Below are 26,941 nucleotides of genomic sequence, written 5' to 3'. Positions count from 1 at the left end.
GGGCCTGTAAATCAGAGAGTCTTATAATGGGGGATTTTAATTTCCCAGATATTGACTGGAATTTGTGGGCTGGTCACTCACACACTAGCAAGGCTCTTGTGGCTTTATTGGATGAATGTTTTCTACTTCAGCATGTTCGGGAGGCAACTAGAGGGAGTAATACTCTTGATTTGATTATCAGTAGTGATTCTTCATGCATTAAGAATCTGCAGATAAATGAACCACTAGGCGTCAGTGATCACAGTGTGCTGAAGTGGGATTTACTCAAAGAGGTAACTACCATTAGGGGTAAAGGGAAGGGTTATTGCTTTCGTAAAGGCGACTACGATGGACTGAGACAGTATGTAAATTCTATACAGCGGGACCAACTGATGATGTTACCAATCAAAATGAGAAGCATTCAAAGAACTTATCTTGGAAGCTACTAGGCTTTACATACCAACCAAGAAATATTGTTCAAGGTTTAGGCCTAAGTGGATGTCAGATCCTTGAGGTTGTCACAGACATTCTCTCAGTTATGCCAGACAAGCTGTTCTTGCTACCTGGGAGTCTAAAACGCTGATGGAACTGATATTCGGGTGACACTTAAGTCAAGTGGACACAATTTCGGCGAAGTCCGGACGGTTTATGACAGCCAAATCCTCTGCTTGCACCTTCACGATGGTGGGACTGTTAGTAATCCTGGGTATGACCTCCATGCACAAGTACATGGTGGGTGACCACCCAGGTGTGAACCAACGTAAGCAGGGGTCGAGGTGTGGCGCCCACACCACATGGAGGAACGCCGCCCCTCTATGTTACCAGGCAATACTAGGTGGTAGATGACTCTCATCAACCGGTGAAATACCACCACTTTGCTTATTGGAGGCTTGAAGTGGTGGAACCCATGTTTAGTCTCTAGAGCTAAGTTCCGGCCTACCCTTCCCTATCTCTTCCATCATGCAGTATGATTGATGATTTTTGAGGTTATGATGACTGTCGTGGCGAGTTCCAATATTCCTTACATTTCGAGGGTACAGCTCTAAAACGGTGTTCGCAGGTCGGCCGCTAGATAGTACACAGGACCAAACCTATTGGTAACTCTCTAGGAGGCTTCCGGATCAGCTAGTGTATAATCTTGCTACCTCTACTCTGCCAGATAGTGACTGGAGGGAGTCCGAGTAGTGTGTATGCGGGGAGCATTGTCAAGGCCACGTTATGTCAAGGATCTGGGTATATTCTTACCACATGTACGCCATATCCAAAAATTTCATTACTTCATACAGCATGTCCCACCCACTTTTTCTTACTATTGAATACACCATGAATTGTCAAAATAATAGAGCAAGCTTATCTGCGAAAAGATCTAAACCTCCCAAGGACTTCCTAATTCATTTCACAAATATACGTGGTCTTAATTCCAATCTCAACGATGTCCATTTCCACTTGCAGTCTTCCAAACCCCATGTACTTTTTCTGACTGAATCTCAGTTATCAGTTGATTCAACTACTTCTCATCTCAGATGTCCAAATTATTTGCTGTATGATTCCTTTCGCCTCAAAGGTGGTACTTGTGCATATGTCCGTTCTGATATTCCCTGTCAGAGACTTGGCAATTTGGAATCTCCTCGCTTTGATCTTCTCTGGCTTAAAATCTCTCTACCTTATTGTGTCAAATTCATCTGTTGTCTCTACCGTTCTCCCAAATCCACTAATCACTTGGAGCTCTTTGACTTCCTCTCTTTGCAACTTGACTTTCTCCAGTCTAACTTTCCTAACAGTGAGGCAATTTTCCTTGGTGATTTTAACGTTCACAACTCCAGCTGGCTTCCGTTTTCTAGTCACACCGACCCAGCAGGTCGAGATGCTGAGGCTTTTGCAATTACTAATGACCTAGCACAGATTGTTCATTTACCTACAAGAATACCGGACAATCCTAATCATACAGCCAATACGCTTGATCTTTTTCTCACAAACAACCCTTCTAAGTACAAGGTCGAAGTGAGAGGTCCTTTAGGCACTTCAGATCACAACTTGGTGATTGTCTCTTCTCCAATGGAACCTTTATCTCATGGCTATTCCCAACCTCGTATTGTTTGGCATTACAAGAATGCAAAATGGGATGACCTGCGAGACTTCTTTTCCTTGGTCTGATTACTGTTTCAAAACTTCTGATGTCAACGTTTGCTCAGATCGTGTCAGTGAAATTATTCTTGCAGGAATGGAATCCTTTATCCCACACTCCACTTTAAAATCTCGTCCTTTATCTAAACCTTGATTTTCCAATAAATGTGCTAAGGATGTCCAAGAGAAGAATGTTGCATATCGTAATTGGCTTGTTTCTAATTCTTCAGTTTCATTTTCTGCCTACACCAAAGCTCGCAACAATTGTAAAGCAGTTATTAATCAGTCCAAACTAGAGTTTGAGAAGGCTAAGAGTAGAAACCTTGCTTCTTGCCCTAATGGGTAGCCGAGGATTCTGGTCTCTTGCCAAAGCTATTGGCTGCAACTTTTGCCCATCTCTGCTCCCACCTCTGTCCAAACCAGATGGTTCTGTTGTCACTTCAGCCAAGGATAAAGCTGACCTGCTAGCATCCCATTTTTCTTCGAGCTCATGTATTAATGATCTTGGTAAAACACCTCCCACCATTCCCAACACGCTCCATTCAATGTCTCCCGTGGTCTTCCGTCAAAAGGATATCAGAAGGATTTTGATGAATCTTGATGCTAAGAAAGCTCCAGGTCCTGATGGTATTTCTCCACTTGTTCTCAAAACCTGTGCTCCTGAACTTACTCCTATTCTTTGCCGCCTTTTTTCACTTTCTTATTCCAAAGGTGTTTTTCCTTCTGCTTGGAAATTTGCTCATATCCAGCCAGTTCCTAAAAAGGGTGACAAATCCCTCCCATCCAATTATCGTCCCATTGCAATTACTTCTACTCTTTCTAAAGTAATGGAGAAATCAATTAACCGCCAACTCTTAAACTACCTAGAAACCTTCCGTCTGATCAACAATCGCCAGTATGGATTCCGTCAGTGTCGATCCACTGGTGACATTCTGGCTTACGATACCCATTTATGAATTAATTCAATGGAAAGGTTCGGTGAAACACAAGTAGTTGCTCTTGACATCTCAAAGGCTTTTGATCGTGTTTGGCATAAAGGTCTTCTAAACAAGCTTCGATCTTATGGTTTGCCAACTGTTTTTAGTAATTGGTTATCCAGTTTTCTCTCTGATCGCTCACTGAGGGTGATGGTAGATGGCTCTCTGTCTTCTAACTTCTCCACTAATGCCGATGTCCCCCAAGGTTCAGTTCTTTCCCCCCACTCTTTTCCTCTTGTATATCAATGAACTTCTTCCATTGACTGGAAATCCTATCCATAGTTTTGCCGATGATAGCACATTGCATTCAACTTTCCATTTTGAGAAACCTTGTCCTGCTCAATCAGCTTCAAGTTCTCGAAAATCTGCTGCCTATTCCTTAAATGCCGATCTTCAGGTAATTCTCCAGTGGGGCAAAGACAACTTAGTTGATTTCAACCCTTCTAAAACTCAGTCTTGTCTTATATCTCGCAAAAAGGATTCTTCTGCTCCTATGCTTATCTTTAGTGACACTCCGATTTCTAGGCAAAATGATATATCTCTTTTGGGAATTACCCTGACTTCTAATCTCTCTTGGCACAAGCACATTACAAATATTGCTTCCTCTGCATCTAAAAAACTTGGTTTTCTCTTTCGCTCTTGGCGTTACTTTTCTTCCAAACAGCTGCTCACTCTGTATAAATCGCAAATCCGCCCTGCCATGGAATATTGTTCCCACATCTGGGGTGGTGCCCCCAAAACCTCTCTCAGGCTTCTTGATTCCATTCAGAAGAGGGCAGTTAGATTAATTAATGATTCATCTCTAACAGAGTCTCTCCACTCGCTTTCTCATAGACGTACTGTTTCTGCTGCATGCCTCTTCTACAGATACTTCCATGGGCACTGTTCTTCTGAATTGGCTTCTATAATTCCCGCTCTCTCTTTCAAAACAGTCCGAACACGTGCCGCCACCAGCCAACATCCATTTGCTGTCCAGCTTCAAAGCCACAGAACCAACTTTTCCTCTTCCTCATTTATTCATTCAACTGCCGTTTTCTGGAACAACCTTCCTTCATACGTATTTCCTGAAAATTACAATCTACAGAAGTTCAAGTCCAATGTCAGCAAATATCTTCTTTCGTCTTCTCAACCTCCAACCCAAGCACGGTACTAAGTACTATAGGTTCTAATACCTCTCATGTTTGGGGCTCATAAAAAAAAAAAAAAAAAGATGAATTAATGAGACATATGGCAGAGAAGAAAAATGCATGGGATACATACAAATTAACACGTGACACAGAAGCCTATGATAGATACATATTGATCTGTAACCAAGTTACAAAGGAGGTTAGGCAGGCGAAGGCAGATTACGAGAAATCTTTGGCAAGGGATGCAAAGAAAAACAGCAAAGAGTTCTTTACTTATGTAAACTCTAGAAGTAAGGGGATGAATCAGATTGGTCCACTTGATATCGATGGGTTAACTGTTGATGACCCTGCTCAGGTAGCTAACAAACTGAATGAATTTTTTGCCTCGACATTCACACCTGAGGAGTTATTCAGCGAGGGGAATGCCAGAGGTGTATTCAACTCTGGCAGTAAGCTAGAGAATCTTGTAATAACTGAGAGTAAAGTGGAGGAGAAATTGTTGAAGATAAATACAAGAAAGGCACATGGGGTGGATGGGATCTATCCAGTTATATTAAAGGAGGCAGGAAAGGAAGTAAACAAACCCTTAGCCATAATTATGAGAGCTTCCTTGGACTCAGGGGAAGTACCCATGGACTGGAGATGTGCAAATGTGACCCCAATTCACAAAGGAGGATCAAAGGATAGGTGGAATAGGACCAGGGTATGTCTGCCAGGGGCAAAGGTTGATGACGTTGTAGAACGGATATCATCTTTTAAGGGCACAAAAGGTGATATAGTTGTACACGTTGGCACTAATGATATTAAGAGTAGGAGACCGGCGGAATTACTTAGCAAGTACAGGTCACTGTTGAAAAAAAGCCGTGAATTAGGGTTGAACTTGAAAGTGTCTGCAATTCTGCCCAGACACGATGTTGTTGTTTGTTGTTTGGTTTTTAGGAGCATTAGCAACTAAGGCCATATTGCTCCGGGATATGCGGTGGTCAGTCCCTGACCTTTCCGCATCCTCCGTATTTGGTGGTGACGGGCTCGAACCCCGGTCTAATCAAGAAGCGTGTGCTATGCACTGCTGCTTCTTCCCACCTGGCTACGGAGGCGCCCCAGACACGATAGGAGGGAGTATATGATGAGAGCCTTGTCGATCAATTCGGCCCTGGAGGGATTGTGCAAGGCTCAAGGGGTAGAATTTTTTTCAGCCTGGACTGTACTTGTTAACAGGAGAGATTGCTTCTACAGGGATGGGATACACTTAAATAGAAAGGGTGCAAGAATTTTTGCTGATGCTGTCGAGGCAGTGTTAGGTGGGTCGGAAAACTGCTAGTTGGGGGGGATACAAGGACTAATAGATTAACAGTAGCCAGTGGCAGAGGTGGAAGTGATTCTTGCACTGCTTCTATTGAAATGAGCAGAAGTCTGAAAAACAGGATGCAGGATATTTCAGAGACTGTTGGGAGTCATTGCGGTACAAGTAAACACATGGGTTGTGTTAGGGTAGCTAAGAATAGAAACAGGTGCATGTATACCTGCGTGTACACCAATGCTAGGAGTTTGGTAAATAAATTTGATGAATTTGAGGTATTGCTCAAAACATCAAAGGCAGATATTGTTGGGATATCAGAGACGTGGTGTCACACAGATATAAGTAATGCGGAACTGGAATTTGGGGAATATAATGTGTATAGAAAGGATAGACAGGACAGGAGGGGAGGAGGGGTTATGCTATTAATTAAGAAACACATAAAGTCCAAGGAAGTGAAGCCAGTCGACATCGATGGACAGGGCAGCGTCGAGTCAGTTTGGTGTGACATAAGCATAGGGAAATCAAAATTGAGAGTAGGAGTGTGCTATAGGCCTAATGACTCTGATGAGTATAATAAGATATTGTACAGGGAAATAGAGTGGGCCAGTAAATCAGAGAGTCTTATAATGGGGGACTTTAATTTCCCAGATATTGACTGGAATTTGTGGGTTGGTCACTCGCACACTAGCAAGGCTTTTGTGGATTTATTGGATGATTGTTTTCTACATCAGCATGTTCGTGAGGCAACGAGAGGGAGCAATACTCTTGATCTGATTATCAGTAGTGATTCCTCATGCATTAAGAACCTGCAGATAAATGAACCACTAGGTGGCAGTGATCACAGTGTGTTGAAGTGGGATTTACTCAAGGAGGTAACTACCATCAGAGGTAAAGGGAAGGGTTTTTGTTTTCGTAAAGGCGACTATGATGGTCTGAGACAGTATTTAAATTCTATACAGTGGGACCAACTGATGATGTTACCAACAGCAAACTCAAAATGGGAAGCATTCAAGGAACTAATCTTGGAGGCTACCAGGCTTTACATACCAACTAAGAATTATTGTTCAAGGTTTAGGCCTAAATGGTTGTCAGATGAACTAATGAGACATGTGGCAGAGAAGAAAAATGCATGGGATACATACAAATTAATGGGTGACATGGAAGCCTATGATAGATATAAGTTGGTCTGTAACCAAGTCACAAAGGAGATTAGGCAGGCAAAGGCAGACTATGAAAAATCCTTGGCAAAGGATGCAAAGAAAAACAGAAAAGAGTTCTTTACATACTTGAACTCGAAAAGGAAAGGGATGAATCAGATTGGTCCACTGGATATTGATGGTTCAACAGTTGAGGATCCTGCTCAGGTGGCTAACAATCTAAACGAGTATTTTGCATCTACATTCACGCATGAGGAGTTATTCAGGAAGGAGAATGATGTAGGTAAAGTAAACATTGGCAGTGAGCTGGATGATTTTGTAATAACTGAGAGGAAAGTGGAGGAGAGATTGTTGGGGATAAACATAAAAAAGGCACCTGGGGTGGATGGGATCTATCCAGTTATATTAAAGGAGGCAGCAAAGGAAGTAAGCAAACCCTTAGCCATAATTATGAGAGCTTCCTTGGACTCAGGGGAGGTACCTATGGACTGGAGATGTGCAAATGTGACCCCAATTCACAAAGGAGGTTCAAAGGCTGACACAAGTAATTATAGACCTGTTAGTTTAACTTCTGTTCCAGGTAAATTAATGGAGGCACTGGTTAAAGAAGCACTGCAGGATCATCTAGACAAGAATTCAGTTATAGCTCAGACGCAGCATGGTTTTGTTAAGGGCAGGTCTTGCCTGACCAATTTGATTGGATACTATGATGTAGTCACAAAAGAACTGGATGCAGGGAATAACTTTGATATTATATATTTGGATCTTAGAAAGGCTTTTGATACTGTTGCACATGGAAGACTGCTGCACAAATTGGAGCAGTGTGGCATTGGAGGCAAATTGCTGCTATGGATAAGGGGATGGTTGAGTGGCAGAAGACAGAGAGTGGTAATCAATGGACACTGCTCAACGTGGACTAATGTTATTAGTGGAGTTCCTCAAGGTTCAGTGTTGGGTCCGTTGTTGTTTTCGGTGTTTATGAATGATATTGATGATGGGATATCAAGTTTAATGTCCAAGTTTGCAGATGATACAAAGGTTGGCAGGGTCGTTAAGGACAATACTGACGCTATGCTGCTGCAACAGGATCTGGACAGGTTGAACAGATGGGCTGAGAGGTGGCAAATGAGGTTTAACATCGACAAATGTAAAGTGCTGCATATGGGAAACAGTAACCCCAGAGCAACGTATCAACTCTGCGGTACTACACTGACAGTGGTGGAGAATGAAAAGGACCTGGGGGTAATTGTGCAGGCAGATATGAAGTTCTCTGAGCAGTGCAGACGAGCTGCAAGAGTAGCTCATGGTGTCTTGTCAATGATATACAGGAATTTTTCTAGCAGGGATAAGGAGGTGATTAATCCATTGTATAAGGCAATGGTAAGGCCACATCTTGAGTACTGTATACAGGTCTGGAGGCCTCATTTCAAGAAGGATGTAGAGCTGCTGGAACGGGTACAGAGAAGGGCAACAAGATTAGTAAATGGAACAAAGGGTTGCTCTTACGAAGAAAGGCTTAAGTTTTGCAAATTACAGAGTCTGGAGACTAGGCACCGGCGAGGTGATCTGATAGAGGTGTATAAGGCTTTGAATGGTTTGAGCATGCTCAATGCCAATGGGATTCTTCATCTTTCTCAGAATAATCACCTCAGAGGGCATAAATTCAAATTGAGGAAGGACGGATGTCGGATAGATGTGCGGAAATTTGCCTTTGGCCAGCGGGTGGTTGGTTGGTGGAACCGACTTCCATCACTGGTTGTTGAAGTTGATAGCCTAAACAAATTTAAAGCTCAACTGGACAGGTATTTCGAACAAACGGAGGGGTGAAATGGGAGTGGGTTTTTTTTTTTTTTTTTTTGTTTTTTTTGGTTGATGCTGAATAAGCTTGCTTTCTTGCATCATATGCCTCTGCTAATGCTAATACTAATGCTAATGCTAAAGGGCGACACAAGTAATTATAGGCCTGTTAGTTTAACTTCTGTTCCTGGAAAATTAATGGAGGCACTGGTTAAAGAAGCACTGCAGGATCATCTAGACAAGACTGCAGTTATAGCTCAGACACAGCATGATTTTGTTAAGGGGAAGTCTTGCCTCACCAATTTGATTGGATACTATGATGCAGTCACAAAAGAACTGGATGCAGGGAATAACTTTGATATTATATACTTGGATCTTAGAAAGGCTTTTGATACTGTTGCACATGGAAGACTGCTGCACAAATTGGAGCAGTGTGGCATTGGAGGCAAATTGCTGCTATGGATAAAGGGGTGATTGAGTGGGAGAATACAGAGAGTGATAATCAATGGACACTGCTCATCGTGGACTAATGTTATTAGTGGAGTCCCTCAGGGTTCAGTATTGGGTCCATTACTGTTTTCTGTATTTATAAATGATATTGATGATGGTATATCAAGCTTAATTTCCAAGTTTGCAGATGATACGAAGGTTGGCAGGGTTGTCAAGGACACTACTGCAACAGGATCTGGAAAGGTTGAGCAGATGGGCTGAGAGGTGGCAAATGAAGTTTAACCTTGACAAATGTAAAGTACTACATGTGGGAAACAGCAACCCCAGAGCAACGTATCAACTCTGTGGTACTACACTGACAGTGGTAGAGAATGAAAGGGACCTGGAGGTGGTTGTGCAGGGAGATATGAAGTTTTCTGAGCAGTGCAGACGGGCTGCAAAAGTAGCTCATGGTTTATTGTCGATGATATTTACGAATTTTTCTAGCAGGGATAAGGAGGTGATTATTCCCTTATATAAGGCAATGGTCAGGCCACACCTGGAGTACTGTCTACAGGTCTGGAGGCCTCATTTCAAGAAGGATGTAGAGACGCTGGAACGAGTACAGAAAAGGGCAACAAGATTAGTGAATGGAACAAAGGGGTGCTCTTTCAAAGAAAGGCTGTAATTTTGCAAATTACAGTGTCTGGGGTCTAGGCACCAGCAAGGTGATCTGATAGAGGTGTATAAAGCCTTGAATGGTTTGAGCATGCTCCGTGCTGATGGGATTCTTCCTCTTGCTCAGAATAATCACCTGAGAGGGCATAAATTCAAATTGAGAAAAGACAGATGAAGGATAGACGTGAGGAAATTTGCTTTTAGCCAGCGGGTGGTTGGTTGGTGGAATAGACTTCCATCCCTTGTCATGGAAGTTGATATCCTAAATAAGTTCAAGGTTCAGCTGGACAGGTATTTTGAACGAACAGAGGGGTGAAGTGGAAGTGGTTATTTTTTATTTATTTATTTATTTATTTTTTTTTTTTTTTGGCTGATGCTGCATAAGCTTGCTTTCTTGCATCAAATGCCTCTACTAATGCTAATGCTAAACCTGAAGGATTACTTACAGAAAAACACAGCAGCACTCTACCAGGCCATAAGGAAGATAAACGAGCGGCACTACAATGACCTCCATCAAGACCACATACATAAAATGGCTTCCAATGCATGACTCGCAAGCCATACGCACTTCCCTGAGACTGAAGGATTCATGCTTGTCATCGAAGACCAGGTAATCAACACCAGGAACTATAGAAAATACATTGCAAAAGGAGTCTGGAGTGTCATATGACACATGTGGATGATGCCACTCTGCCTCAGAAATGATCCAGCACATCACTGCAGGATGCCAGGTGATGAACCAGATAGAGTACACTCATAGACACAACAAGGTAGCCAGGATAACACATCAGAACTGAGGAAATACCAATTAATCAAAAAATGTTTACTGTATTACAAGTATGAAACTCGGGCTATACTAGAGACCCCAACACACACAAGCTGTACTGGGACAATGCCATAATAATGGACAAGACAATTCCACACAACAGACAGACTGGACATAACCCTTGTCGACAAGAAGGAAAAGTTCACCTATCCGATTGACATAGCGGTGCCCAGCACTGGCAACTTCCAGAAAAACCACGAGGAAAAGATCAGGAAGTACACGGACCTAAGACAGGAGATCAAAGAGATGTGGCATATGCAACGAGTAATGACTATCCCGATCATCGTGTCAACCATCGGTAGGGTACCAAAGACCCTACATAACAGCGATAGGTGTCCCAGAGAACACATACAAGGAACTCTAGAAAGTTGCAATCCTGAACATCTTTCACCTGTAGGATAGTCAGGGATTCCCTCAACCAACAGTAACACCAGACGTAACACCCACCCTGTGCACTGGTACCAGTACCTGACATGGAGTGGAACTCCATCAGGGAAAAATAATATGTGGAGCTCCATCAGGGAAAAATAATATAACAATAATAATAATAATAAACTTACATGGAACCCTAGAAAACTTCAATCTTGAACACCTGTATGATGGTAAGAGAGTTTCTCGACCAACAATAATAATAGTAACTGGACACAACCAACCACTCCATGCACTTGGTACTCAGAGGCAACTCCAAGTACCAAAATTCCATAAAAGAAAAAGATTTTTTTAAAAACAAAATATAATAAAAGAAATAAAGTTCTTTCAGTGATCACTTCCTTTCACTCTGGAATTTCTATATATGCTGTATATCACTGAGAGCCTATTCCTAATGAATAGACGTAGATACTAAGAGCTACCTCCACACTGGTTGCCTATCCACTTGAGTGTTTATTTTCATTTTAAATACTTCATTAAGTGATTGGTAATTAGTCATATCCTTATCAACTGATATGCATTGTGGAAAAAAATTATGTAGATGTATTGTACATAGATGTTTACAAAATAAGATCAGTATATTATAAAGAAAAAGGAGATAAGCGTACCAAATCGGCTGAGAGGTGGCAACTGAAGTTTAACATTGAAAAGTACTGCATATAGGGTGCCTCCGTAGCCAGGTGGGAAGGAGCAGCAGCAGCAGTGTGTAACACACTCTTCTTGATTAGACCGGGGTTCGAGCCCGTCACCACCAAATACGGAGGATGCGGAAAGGTCAGGGAACGACCACCGCATATCTTCGAGCAATATGGCCTTAGTTGCTAATGCTCCTAAAAACCAAAATAACAAATAACTAACTGCATATAGGTAGCAGTAACCCCAATATACCATATGAACTTGTGGTAGTGGAGAATGAAAAGGACCTGGGGGTAATTGTGCAGCCAGATATGAAGTTTTCTGAGCAGTGCAGACAGGCTGCAAGAGTAGCTCATGGTGTCTTGTGAGTGATATGCAGCAATTTTTCTAGCAGGGATAAGGGGTGATTGTTCCCTTGTATAAGGCAATGGTCAGGCCACACCTTGAGTACTGTATACAGGTCTGGAGGTCTCGTTTTAGGAAAGATGTAGAGTTGCTGGAACGAGTCCAGAGAAGGGCAACAAGATTGGTGAGTGGAACAAGGGTTGGTGTTATCTACAAAGGCTTAAGTTCTGCAGATTGCAGCTTCTGGAGACTAGGCACCTGTGAGGTGATCTAATTGAGATGTATAAGGCCTTGAATGGTTTGAACAAGCTGTGTGCTAATGGGATTCCTCCTCTTGCTCAGATTACTCACCTGAAGGATCATAAATTCAAATTGAGGAAAGACAGCTATAGAATAGGTGTGGAAATTTGCCTTTAGCATTTGGTGGTTGATAGTTGGAACAAACTTCCATCAACTTCTCAAATAAGTTGTTGATGTGAAGTCAATTAAATAAGTTCAATGCAGAATTAGACAAACATTTCGAGAAGTTTGAAAGGGGAAGTTTTTTTTTTTTGCTGATGCTATATAAAGCTTGCTTTCTTGCATCATATGCCTCTACTAATGCTAATAGACTAAGATATTGCCTTTTATATTTCATTCAGTTCTCATTCAGCATAACCATTATGCTGAATGAGAAGCCAAAAACCCCCATCACCCATTAACTTTTGAAAGCTGTTATTAAAAATTGATTAGTTTTAGAGAGGGGAAGAACTTTGTGCGGTATTTGGTTAAGTTCATTATTGCTGCATTTATTAATGAGAAATGCATGAAGTTGGAGGTTCAAAACGGAATCATTAAGGTATAAATAGTATGTAATAATATTAAGGTAAGTACTGAAAATTAAGCTATTGCTACTATTTATTAAGTTAATTAAATCGGTACCCCAAGGAATCCTACAGTTTATTTAATTGTCATTAAGGTATATTATTTCTTTTCAAAACAAAGTATAATTGGCTGGTTAAAACATCATTTCTACCTACAGCTTTGCAAACTTCTGTTGTCTACTATAGTAGGCTTAAAAAAAAATAAATAAATAGAATGAATCCTAATTAAAAATGTATATTAATCATTATTTTGCCACGTTCAGTAAATTGTGTAGAATATAATAAAGTAATAACTACAAATTTAAAAATGTATTGTATTTTTTCAAGCTATGTAATAAAATTAATATAAATTGAATTTTTCTTTTTTTCTTCTAGGACATCATTAATAGTTTTTTCCCCTTCCCTTTCATTTTCCTACAAAAATGAAGGAAATTTGTTCATAATTACTTAAGATTCTGAAAGTCAAGGTATACTAAACACGAATTAACAATTGATAAGATAATAAAAATCTAATAATTGTAACAAAATTTTACAAATAGCTATTGCATTACTTCTACATTAATAATATGGTTTAGAGTAATCGTGAAATACTATGATATATATTAAAAGCAAGGGAAAAGAAAATTTTCTAAAACATGTGACCCTTAGTACTTGTTTGGCACTTTTTCCTTTGATGTTTTTAACCTTAGGTTGCTCGATGGATGTGAACAAATTTCCATGCAGGAGGAAAACACTGATCAGTAAGAAAGTGTAAAAAGGAAACACAAAACTTCAACAAGCTCAGGAGTACAGGTTTTGAGAATAAGTGGAAAAATGCCATCAGGATCTGGATTTGGTCGATGAAGAGGACCCTGGAGACATTGAGTGTTGTGTATTGTGAATGGTAGGAGATGATTTAGCAAGATTGTCAGTACAAGGGTTGGAAGAAATGTAGGATATTTGTTGATTGGCTTTATCTTTAGCTGAATGCTAAAGGTAGAGACACGGATGATGGTCAAGATAAATACTAAAAATGAAGATGCTAAAGGCAATTAGTAGGATGCTATTTAGTTAGCTTTATCTTTAGAGGACACAATGCAACCATCAGGTTGTAAGGGATATGGGGAATGTAGTGGGTCAGAAGTTGCAGCTACCATTTTGACAGAAGGCAAGTTTCCTACTCTTAGCCTATTCAGAATTGAATTTGGTCAGTAACTCTTTTACAATTGTTGTGACTAAGACAAAATGCTTTCCTGAGACTGTTCTGAATCAGGGTAGAATCCCATCTTTATGATGGGATTCTACCCTGATCTTTTGAAGAAAGGTGGGGGGGGGGGTTAAACAATCCTCCCAAACCTTTCCTGGGGCGCCTCCGTAGCCAGGTGGGAAGGAGCAGCAGTGCGTAGCACGTGCTTCTTGATTAGACCAGGGTTTCAGCCCGTCATCATCAAATATGGAGGATGCAGAAAGGCCAGAGAATGACCGCCGCATATCCCGGAGCAATATGGCCTTAGTTGCTAATGCTCCTAAAAACCAAACAACAAACAAACAAAACCTTTCCTGCCTGTCTTTCATATACACATACATTTCAAAATGAAATTCATCACATATATCAGGATGACACCAAAAACTGAGTTAACTCTATTGTATCGCTATATATTATTATTACTAGGTAATGCAATATCATGGCAACTCATTGTGAAGGTTTTCACAAATATATGATTAAAACGCTGCCAATTCATCTACCTTGGTAGTTTACTACGTATAAAAATGTTACAATTGCACTAACCTGTAGGTCAGTAAACTCTTCATAGTCTAAGGCTCTAGCCAAAAAATGTCTTTTTGTCTAAACTATTGCACACCATCAGGCATATCTCATATTGTGAAGTTATACTTCATGACTGGATTGTCACTATTGCAACACCAGGGTGCCTGCCCATCCACCGAAGAGAGGCCAAAAAGCTTTGAAATTATGCTGTCTGAGTGGTGGTATCTGCTGAGAATAAGTAACAAATAGTCTTCTCCATTGGTGAAGTGTTACTTATTCAAGGTAGTGCAATATCGTGGTAAATCGTTGAGAAGGTATTTACAATATGAGATATAATTAATATGATGCCAATTCATTTACCTTAGTAGTTTACTATGTATAAAAATTATGCGATTGCACTAACCAATATGCCCTGTTATGTCATCATTAATAGACTTACCAGTAGCTCAAATTCATCCATTTTATTGTCAGTATTTCTGGAATTGTCATATAAACAGTTTAGACTTTGTATTTGCATGTTGTTTAGTTATCTGGTACATATTTAATTGTTGAAGCATGTTATGCTATCACTGGCCTGTTGTTTCTTCTGGTTTCTTCACCTCCTTTTATATAATTAACTGATAACTGGTTGTCTGCAGCTCTTTCATGTTATGAACAATTAGCCATCATGCCCATCACAGCACATTCTTTCGCACTGGTATGTATTCTGGACCTTGTGATAAAAACGGATGCTGAAATTCAAGGCTATTATATCTTGACACTGTGGGATGATCCTTGATGTACATTTTCTAGATGTACAAGATAATCTTCTGAAATTTCTTAACATATTCAGTTAAAGTACAGAATATGCATTCCCATACTTGCATCCTTCATTATCAAAATCAACTTTGTAGTTAAAATATTTTTCACCCACAGTTTCCACCACATTATGTGTAGTTAATTTTAGCATCTCCAGCCATTCATTTATAATGGGAATGATAGAGGAACAATTGCAAGTAGCTGTTAATCAAGTATTAACCTGATTACTCAACAGACCATTAGTGTTAGTTTGTATAGAAAATTAAATCATGCTGATCCAGAGCTAAAATCAAGCAACCATTCTTTGCCATTTTACTCATTGTTTGTTTTGGTTTAACTTTACAAACGTGAATTCTTTAGACAGCTTCAAACCTCTTGATTAAAAACTAAACATTCTAAGAGTCTTTATCATCCATTGGGTGGGGGGGGCACATCTATATGATTTTTATACCTTCCATAGTGCAATCATAGCTATACTACAGATCTGCAGTCCATGACTGTTTAACCAAATACCTTATTATGACTAGGTCCTGTACATCAAAACCTTATGTTTTTCTCTTGGTACCTATGGCTTATGCTCTACAATACTCTGTCTTCGACTATATGTTGTTCTGCTGTCCATCGCTATTTTTATATCACTGTTAAGTAGTATCTTTGCTGCTAAACTCCACACAGTCTTAATGGCTTTAGAGGAAGATTACCTTAACTGTCATCCTGTTTATTTTTACAATTGTCTTCTTGTTAAAAATTAACATGGCTAATAGGGGAATGTCTTATTTTGCAATCCCTCACCATGCTGTATATGGCATAATCAAAAAAAAAATGTGACGAATTGCACTTGTTGCAACTCTGTAGCCAGGCGGGAAGGAGCAGCAGTGCATAGCACACGCTTCTTGATTAGACCGGGGTTCAAGCCCATCACCACCAAATACGGAGGATGCAAAAAGGTCAGGGAATGACCACCGCATATTCCTGGAGCAATATGGCCTTATTTGCTAATGCTCCTAAAAAAAAAAAAATAAACCAAACCAAACTTGTTGCAACATGATCCAGTGACTCATCTGTTCATAATAACACATGAATCATGATTTTATCTGTTATCACCACCTTGAATTAGCATGCATAAAATAGATGTTTTATGTGTTTCAATGCATTTCAAAATGAGTGATTTTTACCAGTTAGTGAATTTACATCAAATTTTAAATTACAGAGAAGTGCTGCAGAAGCCCATGAAATATTAAGAACAGCTTTTGGAGAAGATGTTATGTGTTATTTGAAGACTTTTCAATGATTCATAAAATTTAAGGAGGGCTGCTTGCCTGTTGAAGACGATACTTTTTTATGTTGGCATTTCAGTCACTCATGTTCATGGTCTGATGAGGAATAATCAGTGTTTACTAGTTGTGAAGTTGCTAGTGAAATTGATGTTTCTTATAGGACGTCTTTTCTTCCGAGAAGAAGTCCTCATGCCAATCAATTTTAATACAAGATTTGAGAATGCAACATGCTTCAGCCAAGTTTGTACCTCACATCATCATTGATAATCACAAAGTGGCAAGTTCTTGCTTATCAGGATGGTCATCAGAATGCAGCTGATTCAGACTTTAGAAGCAAAGGCCCTACTTTGTCAGAGGAAGACTACCTTCTCTTAGGCCCAAAAAAAAAGCAAGTCAGTCTCGATCAAATATGAAAAACATGCTTATCTTATTTTTTAATTCATAGGGCATTGTTCATTATCAGTTTGTCCCACATGAGGAAACAATAAAGCAGGAATACTAAAAAAACTAAACTATTCATAACTAGTATATTGAAATACCAAAAAATACCTACCAATAAACGAAGGAATACCAGACAGGGTGACTATTAACCAACATTAGAACACAAATGTCATTCTTTGCATGCCAATTTTGACGCTTTTTTTTTGCCACTTCATCAGTGAAGAGCTAGGCATAACTGAAAGGCCACAAGTAAAAACTGTGCTGTGTTAAACACTTTATTTTTAAACCTGGTGGCACAATCGTTTGATTCTGGGTAGAACTGAAATCATGTCTAACCTTAAAAAGAAGAGGATGAAAACTGAATTGGAAACAAAAAAAACTCATACTAAGAAAATAATAAAGAACCATTGTTACTGAAAAAGTCCAATGAATTAATTTATTTGATAGATAAATTAATAAAATTGTACAAAACCAAACTTATGCCAAATGAAATAAACCTAATTTTAATGAAAAAAAAAAAAAATTTAAAATACCCATCAAAATCCTGTAACTAACATTAAAGGGTAGCAGCTATATTAAAGTGCCAAAAGTGGAAAAAAAAAATCTAAAATACCCATCAAAATCCTGTAACTAACATTAAAGGGTGGTGCTACATTAGCAGCTATATTAAAGTGCCAAAAGTAACTTCCTTAAAACTGCCTAAAATGAAATGCACGTATGTGCTGTTGCCTCGAAACTTGCATAGACAAATAGTATATTAAATATTAAGTGCTAATAAACAAAGGAACACCAGTTAGACTGAGTTATGACTTTTCATATGGCTGTTTTGGCTTTTTTTTTTTTTTGTTAACTCATCAGTGAAGATCTAGGCATAATTGAAAGATCTGAAGTAAAAACAAGAGTTACACCTAACTCGATGAGGTGACAAAAGTGACTGAAGAGTGACATTTGCATTCGTATGCTGCTCAGTAACCATCCTGTTATAGCCTGGTCTAATTGGTACTCCTTTGTTTTATTGCAGATTTCATGCTTGGTATTAAAATATGCTATTTGGCAAAGCGGGGGTGGGGGATGATCACGGAAGGAACTTATTTTACCAGGAATATATGTTGACACAGCAAATAGTGGTTAAAGTGGGAACAGTATGGTTGCGAGTTTAAATTTCTTGAATATCCACCTTATTATTCACTTGATTTAGCACTATCAAATTTGTGCCTTGTCTGAGAAAAAAACATTTGACTGGGATTCATTTTTAGAAGTACAAGTGTTATAGTTATCATCAGTGATGATTTGATAGACTTGGGCAAAACTTTCTTTGAGGATGGGATTAATGCTTTGCAGAAATGGTGGCAGAGATGTATCAATAAGAAGGAAGATTATGTAGAATATTTGCATCTTCATTTTTCTTACTTGTTTCTTTCATATTTAGGTTCAAAACTTTTCAGTCACTGATGAGAGAGAGAGAGAGAGTGTAATTAAATATAGCTTGCATTACACAAAAGTTAATTTATATTGGAACTATAAGTGTTATTTTATTTTACACCCCAGGCTTGTGTGGTAAAACGAGAATTCAAGAAAGCAGGACTTCTTATTAAGCAAGCACTGAGAGTATCACGGTAAGATCATGAACTTTTGTTTTTTCCCCTAGTCATTTCCAAATGAATGAAAGTTGCTCTAATATTGTTTATAAATGCCACAAAGTTAGTATTGGCACATGAAAGGAAGCAAAGCTTATATTTAAAAAAAAAATGGTTTTGCTCCTGAAAACAAATGAATGTATCAGGGAGACGGAAAATATATTGTGCAAAAAGGATAGGTGGAATAGGACCAGGGTGTATCTGCCAGGAGCAAAATTTGATGACATTGTAGAGCAGATTTCATCTTTTAAGGGCACAAAGGGAGTTATTGTTGTACATGTCAGCACTAATGACATTAAGAGTAGATCTGCAGACTTACTTAACAAGTACAGGTCAATGTTGAAAAAAAAAAAGTTGAGTTTGGGTTGAATTTGAAAGTGTCTGCAATTCTGCCCAGACATGATAGGAGGGAGTATATGATGAGAACTTTGTCAATCAATTCGGCCCTGGAGAGATTGTGCAAGGCTCAGGGGGGTTGAATTTTTCTCAGCCTGGTCTGTACTTGTTAACAGAAGAGACTGCTTCTACAGGGACGAGATACACTTAAATAGAAAGGGTGCAAGAATATTTGCTGATGCTATCGAGGCAGTGTTAGGTGGATCGGAAAACTGCTAGCTTGGCCAGGGGGGGGGATACACAGACTAATAGATTAATGGTAGCCACAGGCAGAGGAGAAAGTGATTCTTGCACTGCTTCTATTAGAACAAGCAGCAACCTGCAAAGTTGAGGTACTGGGGGTTTTGGGCGCTGCTGAGAGTATTCATGGAATAACAAGTAAGTACATGGATTGTGTTAGGGTAACTAAGAGTAAGAATAGGTATATGTATACTTCCATGTACACCAATGCCAGGAGTATAGTAAATAAATTTGAAGTGCTGGTCAAGACATCAAAAACGGATATTGTTGGGATATAAGAGATGTGGTGCCACATGGATATAAGCAGTACAGAATTGATACTTGGGGAATACAATGTGTTCAGAAAGGATAGACAGGACAGGAGGGGGGGAGTAGGGTTAAGAAACACAAACGCCTAAGGAAGTGCATCCGATTGACATTGGTAGACAATGCAATGTTGAGTCAGTGTTGTGTGACATAAGCACTGGGAAAGGGAAAATGAGAGTAGATGTGTGTTATAGGCCTAATGAACCTGATGAGTATAATCAGTGATTGTGCAGGGAAATAGTTGCCCATTAAATCAGAATGTCTTATAATGGGGTATTTCAATTTTCCAGATATTGACTGTAACTTGTGAGTTGGTCACTTGCACACTAGCAAGACCTTTGTGGATTTATTGGATGATTATTTTCTACAGAAACATGTTTGAGGGGCAACTAGAGGGACTAATACTCTTGATCTGATAATCAGCAGTGATTCTTCATGTATTAAGAATCTGCAGATAAAGGAACCAGTAGGTGGCAGTGATCACAGTAAACTGATGTGGGATTTACATAAAGATGTAACTACCATCAGGGGTAAGGGAGAAGAGTTTTTGACTACAGTGGTCTCAGACAGTTTTTAAATTCTATACAGTAGGATCAACTGATAATGTTACCAACAGTGAATTCTAAATGGGAAGCATTCAGGGACTTAATCTTGGAGGATACTAGGCTAATAAATACTGTTCAGGGTTTAGGCCTAAATGGATATCAGATGAATTAATGCACTCATGGCAGAGAAGAAAAATGCATGGGATGCATATAAATTATCAGGCGACACAGAAGCCTCTGGCAGATATAAGCTAGTCTGCAATCAAGTCACAAAGGAGGTTAGGCAGGCGAAGGCAGATTACAAGAAATCTTTGGCAAAGGATGCAAAGTAAAACAACAGAGTTCTTTAAATAGAAAGGATCAGATTGCTCCACTTAACATAGATGATTCTGCTATTGATGATCCTGCTCAGGTAGCTGATAAACTGAATGAATATTTTACATCTACATTCACACGTGAGGAGTTATTCAGGGAGGGGAATGCCAGAAGCTTATCAGACTCTAACTGGGAGCGAAGTGATTTTGTAATAACTGAGAGCAAAGTGGAGGAGAAATTGTTGAAGTTAAACATAAGGAAGGCACCTAGGGTGGATGGGATCTATTCAGTTATATTAAAGGAGGCAGCAAAGGATGTAAGCAAACCCTTAGCCAAAATTATGAAAGCTTCCTTGGACTCGGGAGGTGCAAATGTGTCACCAATTCACAAAGAGGGTGCAAGAATGTTTGCTGATGCTATCGAGGCAGTGTTAGGTGGGTCGGAAAACTGCTAGATTCGGGGGATACAAGGACTAATAGATTAACAGTAGCCACTGGCAGAGGCTACTGTTAATAAGAAAATAAGATGCAGGATATTTCAGAGACTGCTGGGAATCATTGGGGTACAAATAAACACATAGGTTGTGTTAGCGTAGCTAAGAAAAAGAACAGGTGCATGTATACTTGCATGTACACCAATGCTAGGAGTTTAGTAAATACATTTGATGAATTTGAGGTATTGCTCAAAACATCAAAGGCAGATATTGTGGGGATTTCAGAGACATGGTGTCACACAGATATAAGGAATGCAGAACTGGAATTTGGTGAGTACAATGTCTACAGAAAGGATAGACAGAATAGGAAGGGAGGAGGGGTTATGCTATTAGTTAAGAAATACATAAAATCCAAGGAAGTGAAGCCAGTCGACATTGCTGGACAGTGCAGTGTCGAGTCAGTTTGGTGTGACATAAGCATTGGGAGATCAAAATTGAGAGTAGGAGTGTGCTATAGGCCTAATGACTCTGATGAGTATAATAAGAAACTGTACGGGGAAATAGAGTGGGCCAGTAAATCAGAGAGTCTTATAATGGGGGATTTTAATTTCCCAGATATTGACTGGAAATTGGGGGCTGGTCACTCACACACTACCAAGGCTTTTGTGGATTTATTGGATGATTGTTTTCTACATCAGCATGTTCGGGAGGCAACTAGAGGGAGTAATACTCTTGATTTGATTATCAGTAGTGATTCTTCATGCATTAAGAATCTGCAGATAAATGAACCACTAGGTGGCAGTGATCGCAGTGTGCTGAAGTGGGATTTACTCAGAGAGGTAACTACCATTAGGGGTAAAGGGAAGGGTTATTGCTTTCGTAAAGGCAACTACGATGGACTGAGACAGTATTTAAATTCTATACAGTGGGACCAGCTGATGATGTTACCAACAGCAAATTCAAAATGGGAAGCATTCAAAGAACTTATCTTGGTAGCTACTAGGCTTTACATACCAACTAAGAAATATTGTTCAAGGTTTAGGCCTAAGTGGATGTCAGATGAACTAATGAGACATATGGCAGAGAAGAAAAATGCATGGGATACATACAAATTAACACGTGACACAGAAGCCTATGATAGATACATATTGATCTGTAACCAAGTTACAAAGGAGGTTAGGCAGGCGAAGGCAGATTACGAGAAATCTTTGGCAAGGGATGCAAAGAAAAACAGCAAAGAGTTCTTTACTTATATAAACTCTAGAAGGAAGGGGATGTATCGGATTGGTCCACTTGATATCAATGGTTCAACTGTTGATGATCCTGCTCAGATAGCTAATGAACTGAATGAATATTTTGCATCGACATTCACACATGAGGAGTTATTCAGCGAGGGGAATGCCAGAGGTGTATTCAACTCTGGCAGTAAGCTAGAGAATCTTGTAATAACTGAGAGTAAAGTGGAGGAGAAATTGTTGAAGATAAATACAAGAAAGGCACCTGAGGTGGATGGGATCTATCCAGTTATATTAAAGGAGGCAGCAAAGGAAGTAAGCAAACCCTTAGCCATAATTATGAGAGCTTCCTTGGACTCAGGGGAAGTACCCATGGACTGGAGATGTGCAAATGTGACCCCAATTCACAAAGGAGGATCAAAGGGCGACACAAGTAATTATAGACCTGTTAGTTTAACTTCTGTTCCTGGAAAATTAATAGAGGCACTGGTTAAAGAAGCACTGCAGGATCATCTAGACAAGACTTCAGTTATAGCTCAGACACAGCATAGTTTTGTTAAGGGGAAGTCTTGCCTCACCAATTTGATTGGATACTATGATGCAGTCACAAAAGAAGTGGATGCAGGGAATAACTTTGATATTATATACTTGGATCTTAGAAAGGCTTTTGATACTGTTGCACATGGAAGACTGCTGCACAAATTGGAGCAGTGTGCATTGGAGGCAAATTGCTGCTATGGATAAAGGGGTGGTTGAGAGGGAGAAGACAGAGAGTGGTAATCAATGGACACTGCTCATCGTGGACTAATGTTATTAGTGGAGTCCCTCAGGGTTCACTATTGGGTCCATTATTGTTTTCTGTATTTATAAATGATATTGATGATGGTATATCAAGCTTAATGTCCAAGTTTGCAGACGATACAAAGGTTGGCAGGGTTGTCAAGGACACTACTGACACTATGCTGCTGCAGCAGGATCTGGAAAGGTTGAGCAGATGGGCTGAGAGGTGGCAAATGAAGTTTAACATTGACAAATGTAAAGTGCTACATATGGGAAACAGCAACCCCAGAGCAATGTATCAACTCTGTGGTACTACACTGACAGTGGTAGAGAATGAAAGGGACCTGGGGGTGGTTGTGCAGGCAGATATGAAGTTTTCTGAGCAGTGCAGACGGGCTGCAAGAGTAGCTCATGGTGTATTGTCGATGATGTATAGGAATTTTTCTAGCAGGGATAAGGAGGTGATTATTCCCTTGTATAAGGTAATGGTCAGGCCACACCTAGAGTACTGTATACAGGTCTGGAGGCCTCATTTCAAGAAGGATGTAGAGACGCTGGAACGAGTACAGAAAAGGGCAACAAGATTAGTGAATGGAACAAAGGGGTGCTCTTACGAAGAAAGGCTTAAGTTTTGCAAATTGCAGTGTCTGAATACTAGGCACCGGCGAGGTGATCTGATAGAGGTATATAAAGCATTGAATGGTTTGAGCATGCTCAATGCTGATGGGATTCTTCCTCTTGCTCAGAATAATCACCTGAGAGGGCATAAATTCAAATTGAGAAAAGACAGATGTAGGATAGACGTGAGGAAATTTGCCTTTAGCCAGCGGGTGGTTGGTTGGTGGAATAGACTTCCATCCCTTGTCGTGGAAGTTGATAGCCTAAATAAGTTTAAGGCTCAGCTGGACAGGTATTTCGAACGAACAGAGGGGTGAAGTGGAAGTGGTTATTTTTTATTTAAATATTTTTTTTTTTTTCAAATTTTTTTTTTTTTTTTTTTGGCTGATGCTGCATAAGCTTGCTTTTTTGCATCAAATGCCTCTGCTAATGCTAATGCGTGACACTGGTAATTACAGACCTGTTAGTCTAATTTCTGTTCCCGCGAAAATAATGGAGTCACTGATTAAGAAAGCAATGCAGGATCATCTAGACAAGACTGCAGTTATAGATCAGACACAGCATGGGTTTGTTAAGGGGAAGTCTTGTCTGACAAATTTGATTGGATACTATGATGTGGTCACAAAGGAATTGGATGCAAGGAATAATTTTGATATGATACACTTGGATTTCAGGAAAGCTTTTGATACTGTGAGACATAGAAGACTACTGTACAAATTGGAGCAGTGTGGCATTAAGGGCAAGTTGCTACAATGGATAAAAGGATGGTTGAGTGGGAGAAGATAGAGAGTGGTTATCAATGGACACTGCTCTTCATGGACTAATGTTATTATTAGAGTCCCCCAGGGTTTGATGTTGGGGCCCATTGTTGTTTTCGGCATTTAGCAATGATATTGATGGTGTATCAGGGTTAATGTCTAAGTTTGCAGATGATACAAAGGTTGACAGGGTTGTTAATGACAGTAATGATAGTACGCTACTGTGACAAGATCTGGAAAAGTTGAGCAGATGGGCTGAGAGGTGGAAATTGAAGTTTAACATTGACAAATGTGAAGTACTGCATATGGGTAGCAGTAACCCCAGAGTAACTTATCTACTGAGTAGTACTACACTTATGGTAGTGGAGAATGAAAAGGACCTGGTGGTAATTGTACAGTCAGATATGAAGTTTTCTGAGCAGTGCAAAAAGGTTGCAAGATTTGCCCATGGTGTCTTGTGAATTATGTGCAGAAATTTTGCTAGCAGGGATAAGGCTGTGATTGTCCTCTTGTGTAAAAAATGAGGCCTCCAGACCTGTATACAGGTCTGGAGGCCTCATTTTAGGAAAGATGTAGATCTGCTGGAATGAGCATAGAGAAGGGCAATGAGATTGGTGAGGGGAGGGGAACAAAGGGCTGTTCTTACTAAGAAAGGCTTAAGTTCTGCAAATTGTAGCTTCTAGAGACCAGGCACCTGCAAAATGATCTAACTGAGGTGTATAATGCCTTGAATGGATTGAGCAAGCTCAATGCTAATGGCATTCTTCCTCTTGCTCAGAATACTCACCTGAGCAGGCGTCAATTCAAATTGAGGAAAGACAATTGTAGAATAGATGTTCGGAAATTCACCTTTAGCCAGCGGGTGGTTGATAGTTTGAACAAACTTCCATCTGTCGTAGTGGAGGTCAGCAACTTAAATAAGTTTAAGCCAGAACTAGATAATCATTTGAATTGAATGGATGGGTGAAATGGGAAGGGTGTTTTTTTTTGGCTGATGCTATATAAGCTTGCTTTCTTGCATCATATGCTCTGCTAATGCTGATTATCCTAACTGCTTCATGCATGAATTGAGACTGAGAAAGTCTTGCATTCTCTGCTGATTTTCAATAACTAATTTGAGATTTCTATTTGAGTTTTCCAGTGGATTGCTTTATTTGTAACAGTGGGTTTCAAATCAATGATAGTTTAACTTTTTGTAATTTGTAAAGACATTTTGTGTCTGTTGCCAGAACCCTCAGCTTATGTATGTAGCAAAGGTTTGGTGCAATATAATATTAAATATACTCTGTGACACTGAAATTGCTACGCCCTGAAAGAATAGGGATACAGAGTGGATACTTATAGTAATAATAGCCAAGTAATTAAGGAACACATGATAAAAGTTGCTGATGCTAATATTTGTGCGAATGTCATTTAATGAGACAAAATGATGCGTGCACTAGACAGATATCGATATGATGTAAATCCACCATGGTTGTGGATACATTGAGCTAAGTGCCTTGGCACTTAGCTCACTCTTATACGAATGTCTTACGGGTTAACGTTACACGAGTGTTATATAGGTCTCTCAAGTTATACCTGTATAACTTGAGTTATACGGGTGTCTAATAGCCCTCTGTGTTATTTCCCACCAAGTTCTTGCACTTGGTCTTGGCTGTAGGTGGCATCTAATCATGGCCCACACATGCTTGATTGGGGGAAAATCTAGTGACCTGGTTGGCCAAGTGCTCCCACACCTCAGAGGTATATAAGTACTTGGCCAGATGAAATGTCTGTGGTATGTGTATGAGCGTTTTTCTGCTGAAAAACGCATTGGGCACCCAAGTAAGAAAGGAGAGAGCAATGGGTTTCAGAATCTCATCAGCATAGTGGCATGCAACAATGGCTCTAGGTTCACCACTTTGTCACCACATGTATATACAGTGATTATTGGGCCAAAGCAAATGCAAGATTCATCGCTGAAGATCACTTGACAGCATTCTGTATGCCAGATGGCACATGCATGACACCATCCCAGATGCCAGTGATGATAGGCAATAGTAAGGGGTATTGACACAATGGATGGTATGCACAGTGGCCCCCTTTTGCCAGTCAGTGTGAATAGTTTGAAGGGTGATGGGGGTGACAGCCAGCTGATGTCACAGCTTGTTGGGTGTTAACCAACCTGGCTGTAGATACAGTGTGTGTAAATCTGTTGATGGATAAGATGATCCTCCCATTCTGTAGTCCTCCACTGCTCATTTGACAAGCATTTGTACTTTCTTGCGGCCACTTTCGCCAACATCTGTGCTCTCTGGCATTGCCACAGTCCACAAATTCTGCTACATGATGAGGCAACCATCGAGCCTTTCAAAGGCCAATAATCTACCTGCAGTTAAATTTGTTGATATCGGTTCAAATGTGACATCTCAGCATTGTATATGGTCTTCTTGCACTCAAGACAGAAGCCTGTTAACTGCTCCACACACACACACACATTACTTTGAACTCCGTGATCTCTATGTTTTTACGTCAGCTGAAGCTTCTGCCTGATTGGTTCCACATTTTAATCATTTGTGTATCTCAGCACAACTCAACCATCTGCTGATTTGCATGCACTTTTGATCATTGCTTCTGGGTGCTGTAATTTCAGCATCACAATGTAACTGAGGCTTTTGCTAATCATGTACAGTAATATATTGAGGTCTGGAGCTTAAATTTTTAAAATTTAGTTTAAAATAATTTTGGTATCAGTAATTGCTGATACCA

The 26,941-nt window shown here is 39.8% G+C and overlaps 1 protein-coding gene across 2 annotated transcripts in view; it reads left to right on the top strand.

Annotated features, from left to right (window-relative positions):
- Positions 1-26,941, top strand: part of Pat1 (Protein interacting with APP tail-1) — a 246,621-nt gene that overhangs the window by 153,670 nt on the left and 66,010 nt on the right. For both annotated transcript variants that reach the window (XM_090387853.1, XM_090387854.1), the window contains one exon: positions 18,479-18,546. In XM_090387853.1, coding sequence (XP_090243979.1) covers positions 18,479-18,546 — 68 coding nt within the window. The remainder of the gene's footprint in view (positions 1-18,478; positions 18,547-26,941) is intronic.

Source organism: Mastigoproctus giganteus, chromosome 13 (genome assembly GCF_048544385.1).
Source record: "Mastigoproctus giganteus isolate SK-2022 chromosome 13, ASM4854438v1, whole genome shotgun sequence".
NCBI lineage: Eukaryota > Metazoa > Arthropoda > Arachnida > Uropygi > Thelyphonidae > Mastigoproctus > Mastigoproctus giganteus.
This window is presented reverse-complemented; position numbering and strand designations above follow the sequence as displayed.